Here is a 12,970-nt window from a genome sequence, read left to right on the forward strand (position 1 = left end):
TAGGCAGAATTGATGCGAAAAACACACAAATGTGTGCAAGATTGGTAGGATTGGGTAACAAGATGACCGAGAATGGCTTGAGACCTTGTTTGTTTGTATGAGCAACGTTACCTCATCGTCATACCATTTAATGTTCACCACTCAATGCCAGCACCAGCCCCAAGACCACCAATTGAGAGGCCAAGAAATAGAGTACCCAGCCACTTGAGTTCCAGCCTATCGTTGGACAAACTGGCGGAACAGTGGCTTGTTTGATTGGGTTTCGTAGAATAAGAATATCAAATCGAAGTCCATTTATGCCCCGAAGCTTCAGAAGTCACTTACACAGCCCTTGATCTGTAATACGCCTGGTGGGGAAGAAGCGGGAACTATCGTGGAGTTGGTTTGGCTCCTCTTTCCGTGGAGTAGAAAGATCGCACTAGTTGATATATTAAACCCGGGGACTGATTAGTATATTCGCCGATTGATACATGAGAACTGAAACATCAATAGATAATCCAACTTAACCTCTCACTACCTGTCTCGGGGACAACGATTATCCAGGTAATCAAAAGAGTCTGCTAAGCTCATCTAAACCTTCACAAAACTTGATTCGGAGGTCTTGTGCTTTATCTCATGCCCTGGGCGTTCCGATGCATCACGATCGTGCTGCTGATGAAGTGTTCCCTACGTTTGAACATCCACGAATGTGGCAGCAAAGATTTGCATTTTACCCAAACTCATGAAATTTGAGGCGAACATGTCTTTAGTAGCTGTCAGTCACCGGGTCACGCATGGAAAAGAAAGCACACGAGGAGGAATGGTTCCAGGACTACAACAGAGCCGCATCCAGCCCTGGTTTTTAACCATTGGTTATCGCCAATCGATGTAAACAGACATGACGCCATGACAAGAAGCCAGTGGCAAACATACGCGCATAACGAGATCGCGCCCGAGTTAATAATAATTGACCAAGATATTACTCTCATCATAAATTTCCATAATAGGATATCGGTCAAATATTCCCCTTGCTCCGTAAACCGTAACTGGGCGCGTGCCAAGAGATGCCGTCCCAGCCCATGATCTCTAACAGGGCTGAAGTGTTGCCCATTCCGGCAAGTTTCGGCGCCGGCCACGAGCCTCAACTCCGAGGATCCAGGGAATGAACTTGAGGTCAGGGTTGCAATAGCCAACTTGTCTTTGTTAGGAAATAGGCGGCGAGCTTGTCGATCGTTGCATCGACGGCGAAGCCAACCTTGTAGAGTAAAGCGGATCGACAACTTCTCCAATGAAGCATTGGAGCTTATTCCATGGTGTATGATTGGCTCGTGTTCAATGCCGCCAGTTTCCGTAGAAGGAGAGATACAGTTTCTGAACGTCATTGCCTCATATGAATCCCTGCTTGTCACAATTACAGGATGTATATCTCATATGAATTCGGAGAGGTATCCGACTGTTGTTCGCATAACTCGCCGTGACATAAACGTATGCCGAATCGTTTCAACCGACAATCAGTAGACAATGCAATAGCGCATGGAAATTTATTGTAGAAGCCATTTGGAGGATGTAGGTCACTAGAGTTCCCTAGAAGAGATCAGAACAACCACCAAGCTCAGCACAAGCTCGTCTTCAACTTGAAGCAAATCTACAAGGGAAGCTGTAGTTGTGTAGGATACACCTTAGCCGTTTTATCCTTATAGGAAAATAGAAAGACGGACAATCAGAGAGCATAAAGTAAGCCATGGACCTGTAGGCCGGATCATGAGTCGTGTTGCAATATCGCCGAGTAGGTAAATGCCGATCATTCTCTGTCGAGGTCTAGCGTCCTGGGGATGAAACAAGATTCGGAGAAGGATACCACGAGCTTTAGACCTTGAACTCCAACTCCAAAGATGCATCTAGACACTTGGAATTCAAATTCAGTTGCAAAGCATTCAAGTTCTCAGAGTCTAGAGGACCTGACATAATGTTGAGAAGAAGCGAATGCATTTCCATGTCACGGTGAGGTGTTTCCTTAATCTCTCATCACTATCAAGTCTGTATAATATGATCGACGAATCCTTGCATCCTCCCTAATATTCCCCAGACCAAACCCCAGATGATGAACTTTATTCCCCGCACAATATCTTAGCCACCCCCCATGTATGCGTACTCCTTCATGACAACGTCCCGTCATCACTCGCGTTCTCCAGATTTTGACTGTCCGGGTGGCGCCGTTGGGAACAGTTAGTCGTCATTATACTGCCTGTGTTTGGCTTAAGGGCGTGGAGCAAAGACTGTCAAGGTACCTGAATTAGGTTTCGGAGCCAAGAGAATTAGAACAGCCACTCCAGCCGTTGAGTAGCTTCGGAAGTTTATCCAGAGAACTGTAGTCTTCTTGTCAGTATATAAAGTCTGTCATATCCTGACCGAGTCGTGCTTCTCCGTTTCAAACAGTTCCTTGAACACTAGTAACCCAACATCCAGCGCTCCACATAACCCCTTATCCTTCTATTACTAACCATGTCTTCCAAAGATGACAAAATTCTCCATGATGAAGATGATGGTACCATAGAAGACATCAACATCGTACCTACAGCAGATCTCCCGACCAAACTCGCGGACAGCGTCGCCTATGGCCCCGGAGGTATACGGGGCGTTATACAGTCCCCTTTTGTCTTTGGAGCTGCATTTCTTGCCTCATTAGGCGGCTTCTCTTTTGGATATGACCAAGGCGTTATTTCCATCATCAATGTCATGTCTCAGTTCCATGATGTCTTTCCTAGGGCAGCTTCTGGCTTTGGGAAGGGCTTCATGACAGGTATGCTGGAGTTTGGAGCTTTCTTGGGCTGTTTCTTCATGCCCTGGATGGCCGATAAGATCTCCCGAAAGAAGGCTCTGGCTGTTGTTGTTGTGATCTTCAATATTGGTGCTATACTTCAAACTGCTGCGGTCAACTATGAAATGCTCGTTCTTGGTCGCACAGTGGGTGGAATAGGTGTCGGTACTCTTGCATTGGTAAGTCTCAAACCCATATAACTTAAGAGAACTTGTCTGATATCTTTCCAGGGAGCTCCTCTTTACATCTCCGAAATCTCACCCCCGAATCTGCGAGGGACTCTTCTTGTTCTCGAATCTATATCTATTTGCGCCGGCGTAGTTGTTTCGTTTTATATCACCTTTGGAACTCGTCACTTGGAGGGCGACATCGCCTTCCGTCTTCCTCTTGGCCTTCAAATGGTCTCTGCAACAATTGTCGGAGTTGGAATCCTCTTCTTCCCTTACTCGCCCAGATGGCTTGCCCTTGTTGGACGCACAGAAGATGCTCTCAGCAATCTATCTCGAATGCGTTGTCTTCCCCCTGACGACTCTAGAGTCCTTACTGAGTATCAAGGCATTATCGCCGAGGCGCAATTCCAGAAAACCGTGCTTGAGCGCCGCCACCCTGGTAAACAGGGCTTCAAGCTTGAAGTCTTGACTTGGCTTGACTTGTTTAGCTCCAAGACATGGCGAAGAACTGCCGTGGGTTGTGGAATTCTCTTCTTTCAACAATTCAGCGGAATCAACGCCTTCATTTACTACGCTCCGACTCTTTTCCAGTCACTTGGCCAGTCTGAGGAGATGTCTCTTACCATGTCTGGTATCTTTAATGTTCTTCAGCTAGTTGCTGTTGGTGTCTGTTTCTTTATCATAGATCGAGTTGGTCGCCGTCCTCTGGCCATCTTTGGTGGTGTTGGAGGTGCTGTTTCGTGGGGAATCATGGCTATTCTTGTTGGCATCTTCTCCCATAACTGGAAGGCCAACGCAGCTGCTGGTTGGGGGTGTGTCGCTATGGCCTTCATCTTCATTCTATGTTATGGAGTTTCATACTCACCTCTCGGCTGGGCCCTGCCGTCAGAAGTCTTTCCCAGTGCAACTCGATCTAAGGGTGTAGCCCTTTCAACTGCAACCTGCTGGATTTGTAACTTTATTGTTGGTGAGTCTTATATAGTCCTTTCTTACAAGAAGCCTCGCTAATCAACATATATAGGTGTTATTACTCCTCCTATGCTTGAGTCCATTGGATTTGGCACATATGTCTTTTACGGATCCTGGTGCGCTATTGCTGCTGCCTGGGCATACTTCCTTGTCCCTGAGACTAAGGGCAGATCTCTAGAGGAGATGGACCAAGTATTTGGAGACAACAGCGGTCAAGAGGAGAAGGAGATTTTGAAAGCAACTGCTGCGCAGGCCAGGAGTGCAGGCAATCCTATTCATCATGTGTAGTTCGCTTGATACCCTCAAAGGGTACAGTAAATCTAGATTTTGGTCAAGATACGAGATATTTATGATGATCGCCAATGAAACTGAATCCTATGCTGTCCTATGATATGAAAACTGCAATGTTTACACAGCCGGTGAGGACGTAGGGGATTGTGCACGCATTCACTACCATAAATACTACACGCGTTCCGATCTCTCTTTACAAATGTACGTGATGTTGCGAAACAAAAACAGAACATATCAGATCCAAAGGTGTAGGCTAAAACAGTTGAAGAAAAGGGTAATGCGATAGTTTTTAGACTGAACGCGTTATGTAAAAGTCTCGTTATAGCCAAAGCCGCGTATTGAGTTGTTGACCTAGCATCACAATGGAACACTCGCAAAACCACTGGCTACTAGTATCAATCATTTTCTCTAGTTAAACTTAACATTCTACCTTCTTTACCTCATATCCCATTCTCCATGACCGTAAACATCCCAATAACCCGAACACCAAAATGCAAATTTCTTTTTAATTTTAAGCGGCCCATTTACGAGCGTTCAAGAAGAGCTGGAACCAAGGACCATATTGTCCCCATTCGGCCAGCTGGCGCTCAGGCTTCCACGAGCCAACATCGGCCATGATGGTACGCTCGGGGTGAGGCATCATGGCGACGACACGGCCGTCCCTGCTCTGCACACCTGCGATACCCTGAGGGCTACCGTTGGGGTTGAAGGGGTATCTCTCTGTAACGGAGCCGTAGTTGTCGACATAGCGGAAGGGAATAAGACCTGAGTCGTTGACGGACTGCAAGTCGTTGGCCGAAGAGAAAGCCGCTCGGCCCTCACCGTGAGAAACGACGATGGGGAACGAAGATCCGCTCATGCCACTGAAGAAGACAGAGTTCTCGGACTTGTCTTCGATGGTCACCATCGAGTATCGGCCCTCGAACTGGGTGCTGGCGTTTTCAACTGGACATGGTTAGCTTCCACCGCCGCGAATACAAGCAGAATGACATACCGAATGTTGGCCAGTGCTCGGCTCCAGGAATCAACTCCTTGACTAAATATTGTTAGTATGATTTAAAAACCAACGAACGAGGTGTGAACTCACGTCGAGTCAGCATCTGACAACCGTTGCAAACACCTAGTGAGAAGGTATCAGGACGCTTGAAGAAAGCCTCAAACGTCTTGCGAGCACCGTCATGCATCAGGATAGACTGGGCCCAACCGTTACCAGCACCGAGAACGTCACTATCGGATGTTAGTCTCATTGCAAGAACATGTAAATTCCGGCATAACGCCAGTAATGGATTTACTTACCCATACGAGAAACCACCACAGGCAGCAAGACCTCGGAATCCGTCCAGAGAGAAGCCGTCAAGGATATCAGACATGTGAACATCAACAGCGTCAAAGCCAGCAGCTCGGAAGGCAAAAGCCATCTCGGCGTGACCGTTGACACCTTGCTCTCGAAGAATGGCAACTGCGTGATGTTAGCATATACCCGATTCGTTCAGCACTTTATGATCTTACCTCTGGGCTTGTATACCAGGCTCTTGATGCTTGTGAGAGCTGGAAGGCTGACATCAGCAGGGTCAAACTTGAGCTTGTAGTGTAGACCAGGATCCCTGTTATCTTGAATAGCCTCGAACTCGGACTGAGCGCACTCGGGGTTGTCTCGGAGCTTCTGCATCTCGTAAGAAGTGCTAGTCCACCACTGTTGGATCTTGGCACGCTCCAGGTCGACAATGGTCTTTGACCTGTACTTGACAAGGAGAGATTGCTTGCTAGTAGGGCGAACATAGCCGATAGTCTTGATAAGACCATGAGGAGGACCACATGTTGCGAAGCACCTCTTGAACTTGATCTCGTCACCTCGGCGGATCTGGAAGACAGCTCCCAACTCTTCGTTGAAGAGGGCATCGAGCACCTTGTCCTCAGACTCAGCAAGGCTGTCAAGAGAAATATCAGCGCCACATCGGCCAGCAAACATCATCTCGGCAACGGTTGTGAGCAGACCACCATCAGATCGATCGTGGTATGCGAGGACAATGTCCTCCTGATGAAGCTGCCACAAAGCATCAAAGAAGTCACGGATGATCTGAACATCGCGAACATCAGGAGATTCGTTACCAATCTGACCGAGTGTCTGAGCAAGAGCGGAGCCACCCATAGCACGGAAGCCCTGAGCAAGATCAACGAAGACCAGGACAGACTCGCCAACCTCCTCAACACGGCGAAGCTGGGGCGTCCATGTGCTGCGGACATCTTCAACCAAGCTGAAAGCTGAGATGACCAGTGAGACAGGAGCAGTGACAGTCTGAGACTCAGAGGTCTCCTTGTCCTTCCAGGAGGCCTTCATGGACAGAGAATCCTTTCCGACAGGAATTGAAACGCCAAGTTGAGGGCAGAGCTCCATGCCGATAGCCTGAACAGCATCGTAAAGAGCAGCACCTTCGCCAGGGTGACCAACAGCGGCCATCCAGTTGGCCGAGAGCTTAACGCGCTTGAGATCACCGTTGACGGGACCAGGCTTGATGTCAGCTGCACCAAGGTTCATCAAACTCTCAACAACAGCCATACGGGCAGATGCGGCAGCCGAGATGAGAGCGAGGTTAGGCTTCTCACCCATGGCCATGGCTTCACCACGTCGCTTCTTGTCATCAAGACTGAAGCTGGTAAGGGTGACGGCGACATCCGCAACTGGAGTCTGCCAAGGACCAACAAGCTGGTCTCGAACAGACAGACCGCCAACAGTACGGTCACCGATAGTGATGAGGAAGTTCTTTGACCCAACAGAGGGGAGGTTGAAAACCAACTCTGTAGCTTTAGTAACCAAATCGCCAATGTCAGAGCTGCCGCAGTGCTCGGTGAGACTCTTGACAGCGTCAAAGGGACGAAGGTTCTTCTCAACACGTTGAACGTCCTTAGAGATTCGTCGTCCAGGAGGGAAGAGAACATCCATAGGAAGGTTGATGGGATCAACGGGAGGCTGAATTGTAGGCTCACGATCAGTGAGAACAAGCTTTGAAACACCACTCTCATCCTTGGTAACGGCAGTTCCGACAACAGAGAAGCCACATCGCTCTCGTCGGCAGATGCTAGTGAAGCGGTTGAGACCATCTCTGTTGACGAGAAGAACATATCGTTCCTGGGCCTCGTTACACCAGATCTGAAGAGGAGACATAGAGTTATCAGCGCTCTCAACCTGTCGAAGTTCGAACTTGCCTCCAAACCCAGCGTCCTTCACAAGCTCAGGAAGAGCATTTGAGAGACCGCCAGCACCAACATCGTGGATAAAGGCAATTGGACTTTCTGGTCCAAGGGCGACGCAAGTGTTGATGACCATCTGGGCTCGTCGCTCCATTTCGGGGTTTCCACGCTGAACACTGTCGAAGTCAAGATCCGCTGTGGCATCGCTGCCGGTGTTGGAGGAGGCAGCACCACCACCAAGACCAATCAGCATTGCAGGACCACCCAGGACAATAACATGGGCACCCTCTTCAACATGGCTCTCTTCCTTGAGAGCATGTTGGGGTCGAACGCTACCGATACCACCAGCAATCATGATTGGCTTGTGGTATCCTCTGTACTCTGGAACGTCGGATCCGGCCTCGTTGGTGAGAAGAGTTCGGAAAGTACCGGTCAGGGCAGGACGACCAAACTCGTTATTGAAGCGAGCAGAGCCAATTGGGGCCTCCAGCATGATGTCAAGACTAGAGGCATAGTGAGAAGGACGTCCAATATCAAGCTCCCATGGCCTCTTGTTGCCGGGAATCAAGAGATCAGAAACCCAGAAACCGGCAAGACCAGCTTTGGGAGAAGAGCCACGTCCAACAGCGCCCTCATCTCGAATCTCACCACCGCTTCCGGTTGCGGCACCGGGAAAGGGGGAGATGGCAGTGGGATGGTTATGCGTTTCAACCTTGATGAGAGGCTGGACAACCTCGCGGGTGAGCTTCCAGCTTCCGGTGGAATAGTCTGGAGCCCAGTAGTTACCCTCGTCACCGGAAAGGCTACAAGTGAATGTTAGCAAACAAGCCCGAATACTTGATCCCCAACCGGAATTGTATTTATATAACCAATACTTACACGGCCGCGTTATCAGAATAGGCGCTGATGACATATTCGGGGTTTGATTTATGGGTGTTCTTAATCATGCCGAATAAACTGTTCTCCTGGCTGACACCGTCAATTGTCCACGAAGCATTAAAGACATGATGTCGGCAGTGCTCAGAGTTGACCTGAGCAAACATGAACAGCTCAACGTCGTTCTACTGAAATCAGTATTTGATTTTCAACGTCGGACTTATGAGTCATACAGGAGATCGACCAAGAGCAGTGTACTGTTTAACCAAGTACTCCATATTGGGTTGGTCGAGACCAAGCCCAGCCTGTTTGTTATGGTCCTGGAGAGCGGCCAAGGGACCGCGCTCATCGGAAAAGATGTCGACGACGACGAGAGGGTTTCGAGCACCATGAGCGAACATGGTATCGAGGGCCGGTGGAGAAAGGCTGAAAAATTCTGTCATGCGATCATGCAGGATGTCCCGGAAACTCAAATCCTCCTCTCCCTTGAAACCATCCTCGAGTTCGATATGGATGACTCGACCTCGTTCGATGCGGTTAACGGTCTTGAGATCGCAGACGAGGGCGATGCTGGTAGCTTTGGAGCTCCATGGGGAAACGTTCCGGGGGCTGACGTAGATATCGATGGAATTCTTGTTGCCGCCGGTTGAGGGAGCATCTGTAGGCTGCTCAATGGCCTCGAGGATCTTCTTAATGCTGCCGAGAACGGCGGCATCCTCAGTCTCGAGGTCGAGGTAGTATTGCCAGGAGCCCGTGAGCTTAGCAACCTTGACGGGACTCTGATCATTGATGCGCTGCACGAGCTTCTGGACTTCAGAAGCCGTGTAGCACGACTCGCCGATCAGGACGTGGTGCATGGTGAATGGATTTGCGAGTTCAAAGCAAGATACGCCTTGACGCTTGTACGCCAACGTCCTGTAGCAGGAAGAAAAAAAAATTGGCGGGGTTCCGATAAAGGTGGGAGGTCCGGATGCGGGGCAAAGTTTCTCCGCTCGCAAGCTGATGATTGCCCTCTGGTGCAGCTCTATCTATGGCCACTGGAAATCCACTCGCGGAATGCTTTTTTAAATTCTAGGCGTAAAATATCACTTGGGGTGTCTGATACTACAGGTAGTTGCTCACTGATACTCCATTTTTCTTTTCTATCAGTCATAATCTTATCGCGACATGCTTGAAGCTCTGCACGTACCCTCAGCGCGGGGCAATCGCGGGGTCTGCGGGGACTCATGGAGCTCTCTGCTGAGGGTTTGAGCTGAGAGTATCGAGCCTGTGTAAGGGGAAATTATTTACGTATATATTTTCCACTTTGCAGAGCTAGTGTAGGTTGCTGAAAAGAATCAATGTAACTAGGTAGTAGTGCATACACTACCGTAGATAATATATCCCATACATCTGTCAAGCTATTCTAGCCAATGTGACCGTTCTAGGACGTCCCGGATATGGTGAGCTTTGGAGAAGGGTAATATGGAACGTGTAGTTTACGAACACCAAAACAATCGAGTGACTTTGATATCTACCTAGCGTAGAGTCATCTTCTGGTGTATTTTTCTAGGTCATGACTGAAGGGAAATGAAAACAATTCACTCGGCATCCTTACTTAAAACCGGTGAAGTGTTGTTGCCAAGGTTTCAACTAGGAGAGATGTCATACTTAAGTATACTGTAGCAAGAAACCTGGCCTTCTTGATCATTCTTGACATTTTCTGAAATTGTCTTTGGAAATCTGAGTCGGTTTGATTACCACGAAATTGCGGCAATCTGTTGTGGCTGGGCAACGTTTTCATCAACAAAGGTCTAGACGCAGCAGAAACAATGAGGACAATGAACTATATTCGGTTGCCGGAGAAAACCTGTCTTGCTTGTATCAGAGTAAGACATTAATGTGCAATGCCAGCGGACACATCTGAGGCATGGAGATTATACAATTTAGGCAATCTCGAGAACAAACTGTTATGTATATTCCGTATTCTCAAGAATCACTCTGGCTTGGGAATGAGATGGGTCCAATAGTGTCACGATTCAGCAGAACAAAGCCTCTATTCGCGGCCGGGCTTTGCTGTGGTGCCAGCAACATGTGTTGAGAGTCGGAGAAAAAAGTATAAGCAAAAGGCGCAGTGGCAGAGTGGTCTAATGCGATAGACTAGAAATCTATTCTCTTCGGAGGCGTCTGTTCGAATCAGGCCTGCGTCGCTTCAATAACTTTTTGGCATTTGATATAATTCGTAAATACCCTTCAGAAGACTCAGTGTGCACGGTGACACGTTTTCCCTTCATGTCGATAAACACGCCACATTGATGTATTAATTATAGGGTAGCCATTGGTCTGACTTTATTAACTTTTACTATTTCCAAGTTGGCGTGATCCTCACGCTAGACAAGTAGTCATTCACTTAAAGGATTTCAGTTTACATGACTCAAACTAAGTAAACATAACTAAGTAGGTATATTTGCAATAATACAACGCTTTCAAGGAGTCAGGCATTTTTGTAACTTAAATCAGATTGCCAAGTCTAGATCTAGAAAGTTTTAAGCCCTCTAGGTATTTTATTATTATAATTTGTCAAGTTTCACTACTGTGTACCCTACTTTTTATTGATTTTACTCCTTTAGAAGACAGTAACTACTACACAGCGAGAGCCCTGAATTGATCATTAGGAACAAAACTGTCCCAGTAATGGCAAAGAGTATACCTAGCATTGATGCTCGAAGTGAGTAAATCGAGTTGAACTATTGAACGGCTACAAGGCGGGTGCACCGAAGCTCTCGCCGCGGCGTCATATTTCTATCAAATACAGACTACCCGGCTGATAGCTCCAAGCTGTGATTTCTGGGCTCTTATATTTATCAATAGCTTTCACCAACTACCAATCTTGGCAGGGCCGAGACTCATGAAGCTCCCATGAGCCTGGCGCACGGCTTGGAGGCTTACAGAAGGAAACGATTGAAAATGAATTGACACTGAGCAAGAAGAGAGTTTGCACGAAGGTACCAATAGTTCATTGCAAATTCATGGCTTGATTTGTAATAAGTCAATTGCCACATGGGAAGAACGTAATTGTTAACGGGGAAGGCTTCGCCTCTCTGACTGATGCAATGGATTCGGGTAAAAGAAAGTAGGATTCCCCCGAGACACAAGCAAGGTCCTGATATACATTATGGGCATTGTGGTGATTGAGACAGATTCTGGTGTCTCGCAAACAATGATGGCTAAAACGGAAATGTCTCTCAAAACCATAGCGAATGGAAATGGTTAACCTGACGATCACGTTCCTTTGACCAACTTCAATCCATTGAGAGCGATGAGATCGGCATTATCCAACGTCATCCATTAATGATGTATTCTGAGAATGAATCCATCTTGTGATTGAGAGTCATCGATCGTTGAAATTCGTTTAGACTATCATCTATGTCAACAGTTTGTTGGTAAGGAATCTTTTCGGCAGCCTCCTTGGTAAGTGTCTAGATACAGTTTTTATAATTCGCCCTGGCTTGATTCTCGACCAATCAGTTTCTTCTGTCATATCAACAAACTCTTTACATGACGCCTTATATCAAATGAAAGCGAGATGCCAAGAGTGAGAGCCGCAACTGGTTAGATTGACCAGGCTTGGCATCCAGGTCCGAAGCAAACCTTACTTCTAGGCAACTCTAAAAAACGGATTGAGAGGGGATGCTTTCAGTCCAGATCACGAATCAGCGCACGCGGTGCCTGGTGCTGTTGATGCTCCCCTTGAGGTCCTGCAGAAGGCAATATGTGGCGTGCGTGGCGCTTGGGGCTTCCACGCTTTCACCTAAGACAAACGCAAAAAAATGGACTACCCCCTAGTAGCTGGTTCTCGGGGCTAACCCACACGATCTACGCCTAAGATCTCTATCCCGATCGGTGCGGCACGTTCCAGTCGATAGCTCCAATAGTTTAGATCCAAGCTCTCTTCGTGAGACATGGCCCAATCACGACTCGGCGCATGCAGGTCCATCCAGGGCGAAATTTTTCGGACCTGACAACCCGCGCAACGAGGCTGGCAACGATCACCACAAAGGTACCCCAGGACAAGATGAGCTCCTAGCTTAATGACGACATTCCTGGCTTGTCCAGAACGTCCTGGGAATATGGATTGGGAATGCGGACCTGTGGGCGAGAACAGCCTACCGCAGAGACCGGCTCTACGAACTATGGCGGCGAAAACAGACAGGCCGATGAGAGCCACAGGATGCAGTGCAGTCGTACCGGCTGATCGTGTCCATCTTTCAAGTTCTTATAAATGATGAGGATGCCTCGGAATGGAGCTTGAAAGCTTCATACGGACTCTCTCCAACACCAAATTAATTTGCTAGCTGCGTCTCCGACGACAACTTACACCATGTTGTTGTTACGGGGGCTGCTAGCCTCTACACTCCTTCTCGCCGTCAAGGCACAAGACGGTATCGACCAAGCCGCAGTCAACATTGCCACAGGATTTGCGGAGACTCTCATTCAACATGCTTATACTACTCTCAACGCAGATTCAGGAGGTGCTGGCGATGCTGGAAATGGTGGAAATCAAGACCAAGCCTTCGATGCGAGTTTACTCGACAAGCCACAGAATGCAGCCGACAACGATGCCACCGTCACTCAGATCATACAGGGCCAAGTTACTGTTGAGACATACACTCGCCCGGGAGGAGTACTATTTCCCGTG

General features: G+C 48.1%; 2 protein-coding genes and 1 non-coding gene across 3 annotated transcripts; 2 read left to right on the forward strand and 1 right to left on the reverse strand.

The window, feature by feature from the left end:
- Positions 1-2,481: 2,481 nt before the first annotated feature.
- On the forward strand, positions 2,482-4,224 carry FOBCDRAFT_133258 (general substrate transporter; the record flags this gene model as incomplete). The annotated part of the gene is made up of 3 exons (XM_031178677.2): positions 2,482-2,976; positions 3,028-3,934; positions 3,989-4,224. The coding sequence occupies 3 exons, from the start codon at positions 2,482-2,484 to the stop codon at positions 4,222-4,224; spliced, it is 1,638 nt and encodes a 545-aa protein (XP_031044564.2).
- A 238-nt stretch (positions 4,225-4,462) lies between these two features.
- FOBCDRAFT_221420 (CobB/CobQ-like glutamine amidotransferase domain-containing protein) lies at positions 4,463-9,199 on the reverse strand. The gene is made up of 7 exons (XM_031178675.3): positions 8,526-9,199; positions 8,296-8,477; positions 5,737-8,219; positions 5,524-5,686; positions 5,315-5,454; positions 5,222-5,263; positions 4,463-5,172 (listed from the first exon to the last, which is right to left on the reverse strand). Exons 1-7 carry the CDS (start codon positions 9,147-9,149, stop codon positions 4,739-4,741), a joined length of 4,068 nt encoding a protein of 1,355 aa, XP_031044562.2. The 5' UTR covers positions 9,150-9,199; the 3' UTR covers positions 4,463-4,738.
- A 1,200-nt stretch (positions 9,200-10,399) lies between these two features.
- On the forward strand, positions 10,400-10,481 carry FOBCDRAFT_t97. Its single transcript has one exon. It is a non-coding gene; the product is annotated as a tRNA-Ser (tRNA).
- The last annotated feature ends 2,489 nt before the right edge of the window (positions 10,482-12,970 follow it).

This window comes from Fusarium oxysporum, chromosome IV (assembly GCF_013085055.1).
Source record: "Fusarium oxysporum Fo47 chromosome IV, complete sequence".
NCBI lineage: Eukaryota > Fungi > Ascomycota > Sordariomycetes > Hypocreales > Nectriaceae > Fusarium > Fusarium oxysporum.

Coding starts and splice junctions, on each gene's coding strand:
- FOBCDRAFT_221420 (XM_031178675.3), bottom strand. CDS start 9,149: ATGCACCACGTCCTGATCGGCGAGTCGTGCTACACGGCTTCTGAAGTC. Junction 5,264..5,314: donor TTGTCAGATGCTGACTCGAC/GTGAGTTCACAC, acceptor AACAATATTTAG/TCAAGGAGTTGATTCCTGGA. Junction 5,173..5,221: donor CGAGCACTGGCCAACATTCG/GTATGTCATTCT, acceptor AACCATGTCCAG/TTGAAAACGCCAGCACCCAG.